General features: G+C 44.7%; 1 protein-coding gene across 1 annotated transcript in view; it reads left to right on the plus strand.

The window, feature by feature from the left end:
* gfm1 (G elongation factor, mitochondrial 1) overlaps positions 1–16,781 on the plus strand; it is a 34,259-nt gene that overhangs the window by 3,796 nt on the left and 13,682 nt on the right. The window contains exons 2-6 of the mRNA XM_060074980.1: positions 14,395–14,575; positions 14,797–14,949; positions 15,138–15,270; positions 15,867–16,071; positions 16,574–16,690. Of these exons, the coding sequence (XP_059930963.1) occupies positions 14,501–14,575; positions 14,797–14,949; positions 15,138–15,270; positions 15,867–16,071; positions 16,574–16,690 (683 nt within the window). The 5' untranslated portion in view covers positions 14,395–14,500. The remainder of the gene's footprint in view (positions 1–14,394; positions 14,576–14,796; positions 14,950–15,137; positions 15,271–15,866; positions 16,072–16,573; positions 16,691–16,781) is intronic.

The raw sequence follows: 16,781 nt of genomic DNA on the forward strand, positions 1-16,781 counted from the left end.
CTCCACCGCCGGGACCGTCTCCTCCAGGACCTCCACCGGGCCGACCTCCTGGACCTCCGCAACGTCGCCTCATTTCTTCTGAAATGTGACACACGTTCTATTTGCACCCCGGACATTCCTCCCCGTTCATGATGCACTGGAGAAGAGTTTAGCTTTACTGGATGAGGAGCCGCAGCCTCCGGGCCCTCCAGGACGCCGCCGCCGCCGCCTCCGGGCCCTCCAGGACGCCGCCGCCGCCGCCTCCGGGCCCTCCAGGACGCCGCCGCCGCCGCCGGGCCCTCCAGGACGCCGCCTCCGGGCCCTCCAGGACGCCGCCTCCGGGCCCTCCAGGACGCCGCCTCCGGGCCCACCGACTCCAGGACCTCCAGGTTGGCCTCCACCTCCAGGACCTCGGCCGTCTCCAGGCCTTCCAGGTTGGCCACCTCCAGGCCCTTCTGAAATGTGAGACACAAGTTCCAGTGGAACATTTCTCCCCTTTCATCATGGATGCACTGAAGATGATTTTAACTTCACTGGATGAGGAGCCGCCACCTGGCCCTCCATGCCGCCCCTTCCAGGTTGGACGCCTCCAGGACCTCCAGGCCACCGCCGCCTCCAGGCTGGCCTCTGCCTCCAGGACCTCCGCCTCAGTCCTTCTGAAAGGCGAATGACACGTTCCATTTGCACACTGCACATTTCTCCCCGTACATGATGCAGATAATCAACTCCTCCTCTGCTTTAGCTCCCACAGATCTCACTGATGCCCTACTGTGCAGTCTTGAGTGAGGTATTATTTAACCCAACAGCCAGCCACACACACCTAGCCTACATCCTGGAGCTGGTCCTAGTGGCTGAGAATGCATCTGACATTTTTCAGAACACCTCAGAGTTGCTGCGGCTGCATGTCAAAGTTTTAATTCTAAACAATTCACCAAGCCTAGAAGAAATGTGCAGCTGCAGTTCCGTGTCTCACCGTTCTGCATCCGTTGGGCTGCACGGCTCCCGGCCTTCCCTCCACCTGCAGCGAGCGCCTCCAGACGACCGCCATGGACCTCACGGCGAGCGCCTCCAGACGACCGCCATGGACCTCACGGCGAGCACCTCCAGACGACCGCCACGGACCTCCAGACGAGCACCTCCATCACCTCTACTGAAACAAGACAAAAACTATTTAAACACTGGAGATTTTTTTCTCCTCACTCACTCAGATGTCAGTAGCTTATCTTCTCCCATTCTGTGCGTTCTTGAGAAGTATAATTTCCTATAAACTCCCAAACCCAGCCACACATCTAATCTTCATAAGGACACTAGTCCTAGTGGCTGAGAACGCTTGGCTAACAAGCCGATCACAACCAATGACTGAATTCCAGTTTTATTCTGAACCGTTTGACCACGCCAAGGAGGAGTTTATAGGATGTGCAGTTCAACGGCTCACCCGTCTGTTCCTGTAGGACTGAACGGCTCCTGGCCAACATCCACCTGCAGCTCCCAGCTCCAGACCCGCTCTGTTGAAGCCTCTGGGAGTACAATCCGCTCCTGAACAAAAACAACTGTTCATAAATCATTTGGTACTCTGCAATCCTTGGAAATATTATGAAGCATGAGCTCGAATAGAAAATGTTCAAATCCTGTATAATGATTAATTGTTGTACAAATTTGTATAGTTCTATTGATAACTTTTTTACTTCTATAAAACATTTAATGAATAGTGGGAAACTACACAAGAAAAGTAAATTCATGCGGTTTTAACGCATTTAATATTTTTTTTTATATTAGTAAAGCAAGTCTTGCCCAAAAAGTCAATAAATGTGACCACATTTTATCATTATTATTATTATTAACCATTTGGTGCTTCACTAAATTCCTATAGCAAGTGGAAACGTTACTCTCCTTCATTGGTGATGTTCATGTTCCTCGATATCTTCCAATGGACTCGTTGTGAAATCCTTCTGGATCCTCTGCGTCGAAGTGCGTTGTTCAATTTCCAAGGGGCGTGTCTAAAGGGCGCGATCTAAAGGTGCGAACACACCAAGCGCGTACCTCGCGTACCATGTACGTGCGTAACGCAGTGAAAATGTTGCTTGACCATTTTGTGTCAAAAATGGTCAGATACGCGCGTACACATACGCGCGTAGATGAGACCGCCCAAAACTCCCCCCCAGCCTGTGGCTGCGTTGGATTAAGGAGTCCGAGGAAGGAAACCCAAACGCCGCCGTGTTTGGATGGATGATAGAGCTTGGATCGGGTTAGATTAAATAATCTCGGATATAAATAACAATAATCGGGTTAAATAACTTCACATGGTGTGTCTGGTGTGTTTCCAGCATTCGTAGTGTTGATCAGCAGAGAAATAGTCCGCCAAGACGTTGAGGTTGCTTAGCAATCAGAGACTCTGTCCATGCAAGTGAACGGAGCGTTCACTCTTCGTCATAACTATCAAACCAAACATCCTTCACATTCACCGAGCGAACATTATGAGAGTAAAATGCACATTTCTCGCTAGAAATGTTTCCATAAACGCATTTAATGGCGTAACTATGTTACTATTTCCACTCAGAATAAAGAAAGTTGCCGGCCGTGGCTGCCATGGACATGGCTGCTCTGGAGTCCGAGGTAGGAAACCCAAACGCCGCCGTGTTTGGGTGATAGAGTTTAGATCGGGTTAGATTAAATAATCTCGGATATAAATAACAATAATCGGGTTAAATAACTTCACATGGTGTGTCTGGTGTGTTTCCAGCATTCGTAGTGTTGATCAGCAGATATATAGTCCGCCAAGACGTTGAGGTTGCTTAGTAACCAGAGACTCTGTCCATGCAAGTGAACTGAGCGTTCCCTCTTCCTCATAACTATCAAACCAAACATCCTTCACATTCACCGAGCGAACATTATGAAAGTAAAATGCACATTTCTCGCTAAAAATGTTTCCATAAAAGCATTTAATGGCGTAACTATGTTACTATTTCCACACAGAATAAAGAAAGATGTCGGCCGTATGCTTCTGTCCAAGCTCACTACTCTCTGCCAGTGACGTCGGGTCAAGCTCAACGCTGATTGGCTATTGCGGCGCGTATGAGTGTAAAAAGTTCAATTTTTTGAACTCCTCGCGTACATGTACGTGCGTATATGTACGCGCCTCATACGCCCCTACAGCGAGTAAAATGTTGCTTGGTACGCATGATACGCGTGTACGCACCTCATACGCGCGTAAACCAATGCTTCCCTATGGAAAAATTGCCGATTTTATACGCGTGGTACGCAGGTAACGCGTTTGGTGTGGCCGTACCTTTAAATGGGTCGATGCTATGCTATTGGATAGGCCTCGACTAATCATAGCATTGGAACGGGTGATGCAGAAATACATATTCCTCAAAATCTTTTAGTAGGCTAGTCGTTCGTTCTTTTAGTGAGCATATACAGTCTTTAGTTCACCAACTTCCATCTTTGTTGTTGAAACACCTCTACATGTTGCGTATATCCAACCTCACATTAGATAGCCTAAAGGGTTGCTATTGGTCGGTCTATTTCGTACCGGGCAGAAAACGTTACATAACGGAGGGGCGCCTGACCGCATCTTTTAAGAGCAAATTATATACGAGGTCCGTCTAGTTCCGAAGCTATTGGTGAAATACGCAAAACGAATATTGAAATGTGAATTTTGGCATTTAATTTGCATCTACATTTTGCCAGTGAAGGAGTTTAGGTTTGCCAATCTAGCGGGGTCTAACAGGCAGTAAACATGTTCATTAAAATACAAATGCAAAGTCCACAGAACATACGCGAATAAAAACCACATTGCACAACCAGCGGTCAACAGCAGCAGCAGCAAGTGTATTGAAAGTAGAAAAGTAGTAAAGAGAAGAATAGAATTGGGAGAGTGATGTGCAAGTCAGACACCGCATCTAACCCAGGACCACCTTGCAGATCACAAGCAGCAAACCTTCTACCAGACCAACCAAACACACAACAGGCCCCCAGTCAGTAGGGTCAGTCAGACAGGTTTCCACAGAAGGGCTCAGTGGGGTTATGGGTTGAGCAAAAACAGACCCCTTTCTTCCTTCCACAAGTTTCCATCCTGGATTTTTCAGACATGTGGAGTCGGACATGTTTCAAGTTATCCGTGGATTCCTGAGGGCAGTGAAGTATCTGCAGAAGGTGACGTCCAGGTCCAGCGGTCTGCCGCATTGACCACGAGATCTTTAACCGAGTGGGACCGCCTCGGTTTGTAGTAGGCCTAGAACAGTTTGTGTTCAACAGCGTGGAGGTGCTTGTTTCCATCAGAGTTGCTGCAGTTCTTCCATGCTGCTTCCACAGTGAGCAGAGGACACTTCCCAGTGTGGTGGTCGGTACTGTAGCGGTCCGCAGCGTTAGTTAGTCAGTCGATCCCATAGATAAACCACTCAACACAAACTACCACTTCCATCAGCAAATCCACATTAACCTCCAGCGGTAAAACATGTACAATAGAGGGGCGAGAACAGACGACAGGAGGAGATGGGGAGATGTGCAGTGCTCATGAAGGAAGTAACCCGCGTTACTCACTGCGGGGGTCCCGGTGGTGGGGGTCCACGTCGGTGGCCACGATGTCCGGATTGTTCAGCCCACGCAATCCAACGCAAAATAAACGATTAACATCCGTCACGGTGGGGGCGCTTTATGAGGAGAGGCGGGGGAGACGCAGCTGAAATCAATTAAGAACTAGTGACCTCCAGAAGAGTATCGTCAGAGCCCGAGTCGCGTCACCATAGCCGCGGGATGCTGGGAAAAAAAACTCAGCCTGCACTAGACTCGCAACTCGCTACATTGATAAAAAAGATATAGCAGCGCAGCTCAATTACACCAGTGCATGCGCGCACAGTCGAAAATCGATCGTTGTATTCACACCATGGTTCACATCCAGCTGCTCACAGAACAAGTTTAGCGCACCACCGCTCCCCTCACACTTTTTCATATAACTTTTTTCAGCACTAGGTCATATGAGCATTCAATAAATGCTGCGTCTCAAAATGCCTTGGACAGCACAGCAGCGACGATGACTCGTTTGCCACGGGCCGAAACAGTGCGGAGCGACCACAGCCAGAGCGAACACAGCGGGGCAGAGGAGTGTCAGGAATAGTCTTTGGTGTACACATCAGTACGGCCTATTTGCACTAGGCCTACTGTTTAGTGGCAATGCAGTTTTTTATTCTATGCCTTTTTATTTTCGTATATTATTTCAATGAATACAATTTATTTATTTATGAAAACAAGATCTGGTCTTCAAATCTTTTTTCCAAATATAGGTCGTCTTATATGGAAGTAAATCTGTGCCATCGGGTTTTGAAAATAAAAACACATTGAATTATAAGCACTGAATATTTATGCATTGAAATAACCTATCTGAATTTTTTGCCTATGAATTTAACTCTTTACATTTTCAATATATCATGTTCACCTTTATTTTTCAATGTTAAAAAATTCAACGTTAAAAAATTCAACGTTAAAATATTCAACTCAAATATTTTCAACGTCCAAAAATTCAGTCCGTCAAAGTCACCATCAAAATTCAGTGTACGAAATTCAGTGTTAACATCCGGGGACCCAAGAAAGAGCAATCGATCCTAGATGCTAGATCGCGGTCAAATGAGTGTGCACTGCGCGTCGTTGGATACCTGACTCTCTCACGCGGGATGGCAAAACAGATTTTGCCATGTCCAACGGCAACAGCAGCAGTAATAGTGCTTCGGTGAGTACATTTTTCTATATATATATATGCCATTCGTATGAGTTGTTTCTGTAAGATTCAGCAATGGACAATACTAACGGACACTTATACATAAGAAGGACGTCGAATTGAAAAATAGGGGTAGTTCGGAATTTTGGACATAGAGCCTGATTCCCAAGTTAGCCTTGGTGTTCTTTATCATTGGAGACTAGGCTAGCTAGGCTAGCCACAAGTCAACGGGCATATTTTGATGCTGGTTTATAACGTCTTTATTGAAGATTTCAGGGGTACAGTTGTAACAGTCAGGTTTATAATATGTAGCGCCACTAGGTGGCGCCTCCCTCTTCTTCACGTACAGTGAAGAAGTGCGTGCTCTTTCGCTCGGCTAGAATAAACAGCTGTATACGATCGAAGTCTCCCTTTCTAATATGAGTTATTTAGTTACTGATTTGTTGTAGGCAGGAATCCCGGACTTTCCATCTGTGTGTTAAATATAGTGCCGTGGAGACCTGGTGTGGTATGGTCAAAAGCTTATAGTATACTAAAAGTACCGTGAGGAGAATCTCGCATGTTGTCTCCTTCATGCTAACCCTGACCTACTGTACCATCGCACGTTACACAGTATGTGGATAGACCAATTGGCTCTATCAAATAATGCTCCCACTGCAGAATCACGTTATTTTACACCACTACTCACCCCATGTACATTGTTTTATAACGTATATATTGAATATTTCAGGGGTGCAGTATGTGCAATGTATGTAATGAAAAAAAATAGCACTTCAAGAAAAAACATAAATAATCAATTAAACTAAATAAATAACATCAACTACAAAAGTGTAGCAAGTATTGTTAAAACTTGTATATATTTGTGAATGGGATTATGCATGGGTTTATATATGCAATAGCTAATAATTATTCAAAATATCCAATAATACAAACATTTTATTTTGAGTTACGTTATTTCAATGCATAGATATTCAGTGCTTAGAATTCAATGGGTTTTTATTTTCAAAATCCGATGGCACAGATTTACTTCCATAAGTGATGCACAACACTGCTTAGAGGGCTCAAAATGAACACTCGCCAAACTGGGTAAAGTAGTCTTAAGTTATTGAGTCCACCCGCCACTTTGGCTGGACACATCTTGTCCTTCAGCTGCAGAGAGCTGAGAGCAGTCAACAGTAGCCTATATAGACACATTTTGAAATAAGCCATGGAAGAACTACTCCAAAAACATTCACAACAATCTATTTAATTTATCCTAGATTGTAGAAATATGTATAGTAATTAATTGAATAGGCTGTGTTCAATGTATAAAGTTTGGTTTTAATTAAAAGGAAATGTTCTAAAAATGTTTATCATTATTATGATAATTATGTGTATAGATAAACAATATACAGATATAGATATTAATATTATTGTTCTATGGGCCAATGGACCAAGACGACATGCTCAAAGGTAATTAGAGTGAAATGCAAGGGTTATGGTTATGCAAGTTCACACTGTGCTACAAAATTTATTTTTATGCTACTGAATTTTTGTGCTTGCTGGCACCAGTGCTACCACTTAAAAAAAATAAGCGAACAGCCCTGGATATGCATTTATAGTTCTTCCTTAATGTATTTACTGTTTTTATATTCTTGCTTTTAACAGGATGAGTTGGATGACACTGCACAGGTCTGGAACACACACACCATCAGGCCATCGAAAAACCTTAACGTCCCCAGCGGTCGGCCGAACGTGATGTTTGCATTACCTGAACTCTATGGGACAAGAGACTTCCTTTCCCCAATTGAAGATTATGATTTTCAACTGTGCAAAAATGAATGTATCTTTCGCCAGACCAAACCGTGTGATCCAGATCTATATGAACTATGCAACATCTTTATGGCTGAGTCCAATCTCACTCTAGCAACAGATTCATATCAGGCAGTGAATTTGTACATGCACCTCAGAGAGGCCATCAGGGCATGAGTGTAGGTCAGACGTGTTTAGTTGTGTCGAGCTTGGAAGTGGCAGGATTTTTTGGTCACATAAGTAATTCACCTTGCTGTCCTTTTCCTTTATAAGTTTCCTTTAAAGTCATAGCTCAACATCTCTAGCTTTTGGCAAATGTTATATTCCTTTAAACGATAGTTTAGAAACACAGAAATGAGGGGGGGCTTTATAGACAAAGCCTGTAAAAAGTAAATCAAATGTGTATCAATTTCAGAACTTTACTTTAACAAATGTATCACTTTTTTCAGTTAGAATTGTATTTAACAAAAAAGGGAACTGGCTTCAGTAACTAAATGTGAATACTTATTCTGAGTCTTTCATGATAGAATATCATTGGATTTCAAATGATGGGACCAAAAAAATGTATGTATCTATCGAACTCTGAACTTCTGATGGCCAATCAGTACAAATATTGACATGTTACCGACAGAAAAGCATTTTAAAATGATCTGTGCATTTACAACCTGTCGTTTCAAATACTGAGAGAACGACAACACACGCTATTCATGTTTTTGTTGAGAATGGAAGATTTTTTATTACTGTAACTATATTGCTATCCCGTATGTGGAACTCTGAATAAACAAAAAATTGCCAAACAAGTTTAGTGCTGTTTCCTGATTTTTTTTCTCCATATTTTTCACTGGCCACATGACCTAGATGAAAAACTTAATGAATTAATAATTGTACTTGTTCAAGAACAATTGACTTAATTATTCTTGTAATCAAACTAGTATTACTTTTCATACCATGACAAGTTCCTGCAGTCTTCTTAATGTCACATGATGTTGCTGTGGTGTCAAGACAGCTGATTGTATACAGCAGGGGGTGCGGTCGTCCTGCCGGTTCAAGTAGGATAACCTGAAACCTGTATAAAATCAGCTGTCTTGACACCACAGCAACATCATGTGACATTTAGAAGAAGACTGCAGGAACATTTACAATCAAAACATGTCAGGGTATGAAAAGTAATACTAGTTGTATTATTATGTACACTATATTATTATCTACACTAGTAGTTAGTTTCGTCGTCTGAGACGTCTCGCCCTTCGTGACACTCCTCTGGGATCGAGCTCTTTCAACAACAACCGCACATCCTCTTTCCTCACACGCAGTCGATGCTCCCTGCATTTAGCGTACATCCATCGGTACCCGTGAAGCTGTCCAGAGTAGGCTACTGCAGTTGGTCGCTAATAAAATCCACCAGGACCGACAGGTCAGAGTAGCCTACGCCTTGCGGCGAGAGTGTCCCCTATCTCACAGTATCCTCTTCAGATGTCTCTCACTTATGTGGAAGGCGTGCCTACTGGCAAGTATTGATTTGATGTCCGAATATTTGAGGCCAAGCTCAAAATAAACATTGATAAATCCCCCAAACTCCATCGTTGTGGTTGTTAGTTTTTTCCTCTGACCCGAATGACGCGACCACTCGTTTGACCGCGATCTAGCATCTAGGATTGCTCTTTCTTGGGTCCCCGGATGTTAACACTGAATTTCGTACATTGAATTTTGATAGTGACTTTGGCGGACTGAATTTCTGGACACTGAAAATATTTGAGTTGAATATTTTAACGTTGAATTTTTTAACATTGAAAAATGAAGGTGAATATGATATATTGAAAATGTAAAGAGTTAAATTCAGAGGCAAAAAATTCAGATAGGTTATTTCAATGCATAAATATTCAGTGCTTATAATTCAATGTGTTTTTATTTTCAAAACCCGATGGCACAGATTTACTTCCATAGTCTTACAATGAGGTTTGTGTTTATATTCGGACCAATACGGTACAGCGGGCGCTCACATGACGTTAAGCATTTCCTGGTGCATAATGTGACGCTTCAGAACCTAAAATCCCGTTTCTCCCCGTTGACACGACAACACATAACCGGCGTTTTCAGAAATCTCCACTTTGGCCGGAGTTTTTAGAAATAATCGTTTTCTGTGATAAGACCGGGGCTGTTTCCCAATGTCAAGGAAGCATGCTCAACGGCCGCCCTTTTAAGGACGCTACGTCATAGAACGCCGACAAGCACTGTTCCAATGTTGAGGACACTCGAAAGCCGCGCCATTTTTGCTTCATTTGTTTTTGAGAATTCCGAGATTTTTCAAGGATGCATCGCTGCATCCTAGACGAGCCAAAACTACCCACAATCCTCTGCGTTCACTGGGCGGGTTCTTGAAAATGGCAGAGCAGTAGGCCTACACGTTCAAACGAAGTGAAGTTATATTAGTTTTCAGAAATATTTTGTGCCGTATTGCTTTTTATAGATTCATCATGTTAATGCAAATAATCAAGCCTAAAGACCTGTGCCACTTTTCAAACGTTTTAGCAACTTAATGATACGTTGCTATATTTTGCATGGACGTAGCTGGTGTTAAACACCACTGTCACCAATGTAAATTTACTCGCTCACAAGATTACATTATTTATGTATACCTATTTATGTTTGTGTTGAATCGTTTTTTTTTAGGGTCAGCCCAGCAAACTGAGGCTTTTGTGCGCCTTACGCCCCGTGCCCACTACCTCCGTCAGTTGTCCGTTGCCCATTGACTTTGAATGGGGACGGACGCGCAATGCATTGTGGATCCGTCCGTTCGTTTGGAGCGTTCGCCACCGTCAGAAAGTTGAAAAATGTTCAACTTTTTCGGCAGCGACGGTTCCGTCATCCAATCAGATCGCTTATGCAAATTTAAGCACTGTGACGCGACTCGGGCTCTGACGATACTGGAAAGCGGGAAAGCGGGTAATCTTGCATCGCAACAAGCAGGAAGAAGCGGGAAGAACCCGGCGAAGCGATTTGATTGGCTGACGGATGCCTCTGCAAAGACTACTCCCCCATCCGTCAGCCACGCCTTCCCACGTCCGTTGACTGACGGTGCAGTGGGCACGAGGCGTTAGGGTGGCGCACAAACATTTGTTTACCGGTGGAAGGGATAGTGCCACTATCCAATGTTGTACAATTAATGCACAACCGATCATTTGCAATGTTTGTAATTTTTAATGAACGTATTTAATTGTATTTTATATGATATACTTATGTGTTCAAAGCACTGGTAGATTGTAGGCATATATGAATGAATGAATCAGATCAGTTAAATAATATATCCAAATAAATACACGTTTATCATCTCTTTCTTTGTCTTTTCCCCCCTGCATAATAGTAATCAACCGTACTGTAAATGTGATGCATGAATTAAGTTCTCAGACAATTTCACTTAGTTTTATAAAAATTGAATGGATTTTCCTTTTAATAAAGACAATTCGATCAACCACAACAAAGCTTTTGTGACTTCCCCAAAGAGGCTCCATGCGAAGGAGACATGACCGCATTCATAACAGACAAAAGTCAAATAAATATCGATCAGCTTGATTGCTGCCATGTTTTATTCATAAGCGCACATGTGTTTACAAGCGGACACGCAGTATTAAAAAGCGGAAGCGGAAGCGCTTCCACACTACCAAGTCGTTCCCAAAGTCCGACGTTACAAACGCTAGGAAGCACTCGAGCTAGCACTCTAGTCTCATCTCCATAGGACGCGACTAGCAAGGACGCGTCCTAGCAAGGCTGCAGCCTTCACTTTGGGAAACAGCCTGGGCCTCAGACAGCACCCCCAGCACCCCTACTTCCCGCGGTACTGCGCGTCACAGTGCTTAAATTTGCATACGCGATCTGGTTGGATGACGGATCCGTCGCTGCCGAAAAAGTTGAAAAATGTTCAACTTCTTGACTGACGCCCCGTGCCCACTACCTCCGTCAGTTGTCCGTTGCCCATTGACTTTGAATGGGGACGGACGCGCAATGCATTGTGGATCCGTCCGTTCAGTTGGAGCGTTCGCCACCGTCAGAAAGTTGAAAAATGTTCAACTTTTTCGGCAGCGACGGTTCCGTCATCCAATCAGATCGCGTATGCAAATGTGAACACTGTGACGCGACTCGGGCTCTGACGATACTGGAAAGCGGGAAAGCGGGTCATCTTGCCTCGCAACAAGCAGGAAGAAGCGGGAAGAACCCGGCGAAGCGATTTGATTGGCTGACGGATGCCTCTGCAAAGACTACTCCCCCATCCGTCAGCCACGCCTTCCCACGTCCGTTGACTGACGGTGCAGTGGGCACGAGGCGTGAGCCGAAGGCTCCAACGGAACGGACGGATCCACAATGCATTGCGCGTCCGTCCCCATTCAAAGTCAATGGGCAACGGTCAACTGACGGAGGTAGTGAGCACGGGGCGTAACGCCTCGTGCCCACTGCACCGTCAGTCAACGGACGTGGGAAGGCGTGGCTGACGGATAATAATAATAATAATAATACATTTAATTTAGAGGCGCCTTTCAAGACACCCAAGGTCACCTTACAGAGCATATAGTCATCATTCAAAACTATGTAAAACAGACTAGGAATAAAAGGAAAACAGAGGTTAAACATGAAGAAGAAGAATAATTAATAACACTCAAAGACGCCTAAAGTGAAGGGGGGACCTCACTAACCACCACCAATATGTAGCACTTGGGTGATGCACGGCAGCCAATCGGTGCCAGAACGCTCACTACACACCAGCTTGAGGTGGAGAGTTAGGGATGAGGTGGAGAGAGTGAAAAGAACATATTTAAACACTATCGACCATATTTAAACACTGTCGATCACATTTAAACAATATCGACCACATGTAAACACTATCGACCACATTTAAACACTATCGACCATATTTAAACACTATGGACCACATGTAAACCCTATCGACCACATGTAAACACTATCGCCCACATTTAAACACTATCACCCACATTTAAACACTATGGACCACACGTAAACCCTATCGATCACATTTAAACACTATCACCCACATTTAAACACTATCGCCCACATTTAAACACTATGGACCACATTTAAACACTATGGACCACATGTAAACCCTATCGACCACATGTAAACCCTATCGACCATATATAAACACTATCGACCACATTTAAACATGTAAACCCTATCGACCACAATTAAACACTATCGACCACAATTAAACACTATCGACCACATTTAAACATGTAAACCCTATCGACCACATTTAAACACTATCGACCACATCCCAACACCATCGACCACATTTAAACACTCTCGCCCACACCTACACACTATCGACCACATTTAAACACTATCGACCACATGTAAACACGGATGGGGGAGTTGTCTTTGCAGAGGCATCCTTCAGCCAATCAAATCGCTTCGCCGGGTTCTTCCCGCTTCTTCCTACTTGTTGCGATGCAAGATTACCCGCTTTCCCGCTTTCCAGTATCGTCAGAGCCCGAGTCGCGTCACAGTGCTTAAATTTGCATACGCGATCTGATTGGATGACGGAACCGTCGCTGCCGAAAAAGTTGGACATTTTTCAACTTTCTGAAGGTGGCGAACGCTCCAACTGAACGGACGGATCCACAATGCATTGCGCGTCCGTCCCCATTCAAAGTCAATGGGCAACGGTCAACCGACGGAGGTAGTGGGCACGGGGCGTCAGAAAGTTGAAAAATGTTCAACTTTTTCGGCAGCGACGGTTCCGTCATCCAATCAGATCGCGTATGCAAATTTTCGGTACAATTTTCGCCCCCGGTACAATTTTAACGTGACACCGTTGTCACGTTAAAATTGTACCGGCCTACGTCATCGTTTGTTTACATCCTGACAACCTGCCCGGCAACAGACTACGCGATGCAGAAAACATGTTTCCAAACGACGAAATAACATAATACAGATAGCGGATCGCTATCTGTATTATGATAGATAGCGATAACAATTGTTTTTACTTTATATTTGTATTGTATTTAATTGTTTAATCGAAACAATAAAAAAATTTGCCCGCGAAACTGCCGAACGCGTCAAATGACAAATGTTTTGCCCGCGAAACGGGCGATCGCGTCAAATGACGTAGGAAGGTTCTTGAAACATAATACAGATAACGGATCGCTAGATAACACTTGTTTTTACTTTATATTTGTATTGTATTGAATTGTTTAATCGAATTTAGCTAGTAAATAAAGTAAAAACAAGTGTTATCTAGCGATCCGTTATCTGTATTATGTTTCAAGAACCTTCCTACGTCATTTGACGCGATCGCCCGTTTCGCGGGCAAAACATTTGTCATTTGACGCGTTCGGCCGTTTCGCGGGCAATTTTTTTTATTGTTTCGATTAAACAATTAAATACAATACAAATATAAAGTAAAAACAATTGTTATCGCTATCTATCATAATACAGATAGCGATCCGCTATCTTTCCGGGGACTGTCCCCGGAAATCGGGGACGTCCGGTCACCCTACACTAGAAAGCAAGTTCACACTCATCACCAAACAGTGAGGATACATCGTGAATTGGGCGTTTCTTGTGTTTTTACTTGCATAGACTTTGAAAGACTAGGCCTACTCGGCCAACATGCTATGACTCACTAGTTGATTCATCTAATTGTATTTAATTGATGCATTTAGTTGAAGCCATCGATAGGTATACATTAACTTATTATACATGAACAATAAGCCCTCAACGATGTGTTCTATGCAACACTTGATATAAAGGAAAACATGTTTTTTTTTTTACTTCTCACATTTAGTTAAAATTGGTTAACAGTTTGATATTGCTCGATATCTATCGGTCTAATTATTTAGCCTAAATTATTATTACATTTTAATATTATGTAGGATGGAATGTTCGCTTTTCGCTTTCCGTAGACCCGGAAGCGTTGTAGGGTTTTGGTCCGGCGTGACTTTGAACGGTCTGACATCCAGAGCAGGGGGCTGCGATCGAGGAACGACCACCGAGCCTCACACCGTCATCATGAGGGTCCTCACAGCCGGACTCAGCCTGGGGAGGAGACACCTTCTGGCACCAGGAACCGTCACTCTCAAGAACGTAAGATCATCTCACAGAACGGTTATCCCTCATCATAACGCTCCGTGTGCTGTCACTTACATCATCATCATCATCATCATCATCATCATCACATAATCACAACGACACCTGATCTAACCGTGAACTGGGCTTTACTACAGGTCCTAATAATCTGAAGGGTCCTGATGAATAAACATTGAATTGAATTGAATCATCTAACCGTGAACTGGGCTTTACTACAGGTCCTAATAAACAGTTGTCGAAGCTGCTCCTCTGGCTTCGTTCCGAACGAGAGGATCCGAAACATCGGGATCTCTGCTCACATCGACTCGGGCAAGACCACTCTTACGGAGCGTGTCCTGTACTACACCGGCAGGATAGCGGAGATCCATGAGGTGAACGCAAGCGACTACTCCACTGTTTCATTCATTCATTCATTTATCAAGGTGCAAGGACCTCCGACAGAGCATGCCGGAAGATTAAACTTCCTGCCTGCAGTCATAAACATGATTGGTAAGCTGTTTCCTCCCCATGCGTTTAACGTGACCCATGGTGTGTCGTCTCCTGGGGGGGGGGGGTGTAGGTGAAGGGGAAGGATGGCGTCGGGGCGACCATGGACTCCATGGAGCTGGAGCGACAGAGAGGCATCACCATCCAGTCGGCCGCGACCTACACCATGTGGAAGGACCACAACATCAACATCATCGACACACCAGGTAGGGCTGGACGGGGAGCAGGGTGCTAGTGACACAGTACAACTCACAGCCAAAAGGCGCTGGGTTTGATCCCCAATGACTGAAACCTACCTTCAAGCAGTCTTGAGCAAGGTACCTGCTCGTTAATGCCACGTCTCTGAACGCCCCGTTGCTTTGGATACGTCGTAAACAAACCCAAAGTCAAACGGCGCCAACGCTCACGTGTGTGTAACGGTGGGGCAGATCTGTGCTGGATTGATGAGCGACGTTTCCTTCAGTCCACTGGGTAGGCTGGTCGACCCATCTGTCCAGCTCGCATCTAGGTGGACAGACACGCCCACTAGTGATGTCATATGGGGCCGATTTTTGAAACGGCTTGTAAGGCTAATCATCACACTCACACCTGGCGGTATAATATGTCCCCGTTAAGACATTTATTTTTTGCAAAACCTTTTGCTCCCCCTCTTAGATGTTTTAAACCCCTTTTTATTTTAATTTTTAATTTTTTAACAGCACCGCTTTTAACCTGTAGCCCTTTGAGATCTTTGGATGAAAAGGGCACTATAAATAAAATGTATTATCATTATTCTTATTAACATGCCTCCCTCGCCCCCCAGGCCACGTGGACTTCACCATTGAGGTGGAGCGCGCCCTGCGCGTGCTGGACGGGGCGGTGCTGGTGCTGTGTGCGGTGGGCGGGGTCCAGTGCCAGACGATGACGGTGAACCGGCAGATGAAGCGCTACAACGTGCCCTTCCTCACCTTCATCAACAAGCTGGACCGCATGGGGGCCAACCCCTACCGGGCCCTGCAGCAGATGAGGTAGAGGGGGGGGGGGGGGTCGGCCGAAGGGACACTGGAACATCTACTGTTGCAATCCCTCGTGAGACCGATGCGACCCATACAGTACAGCCCTACAGCCACACTGAGACTCTAGGGCCCAGCAACTCAAATATGTTAAAGCTCTTTTCAAGAGTTTATAAACGTTGAATTTAGTTGTGATTCTCTTCACTGTATTGTGTTGGTAATCGGTAAATGGATTGCATTTATGCAGCGCTTTTCTCACCAGTGGCCACTCAAAGAGCTTTACAATTATTGCCTCACATTCACCCATTCATACACACATTCACACACCGACGGCGGAGTCAGCCACGCAGGGCAACAGCCAGCTCGTCGGGAGCAGTCGGGGTGAGACGTCTTGCTCAGGGACACCTCGACACTCAGCTAAGAGGAGCCGGGGATCGAACCAGCAAGATAACCTGGTCCAGCTCCTGACTCGCATTCGATGGTTAACGCATTGCTTTTCTTTCCGTCTGATGCTCAGAAACAAACTCCAGCACAACGCAGCCTTCCTGAACATCCCCATGGGCCTGGAGGGAAACATCAAGGGCATCATCGACCTGGTCGAGGAGCGCAGCATGTACTTTGAAGGACCCTTCGGGTACGGGATTCTATTCAATACAACGTCCCGACAATCGCTTCTTCAGTTTTTAGATTCTCTCATGCTTTTCGTATATTTTTCCCGTTGTAAA

Source organism: Gadus macrocephalus, chromosome 16 (genome assembly GCF_031168955.1).
Source record: "Gadus macrocephalus chromosome 16, ASM3116895v1".
NCBI classification, from domain to species: Eukaryota; Metazoa; Chordata; class Actinopteri; order Gadiformes; family Gadidae; genus Gadus; species Gadus macrocephalus.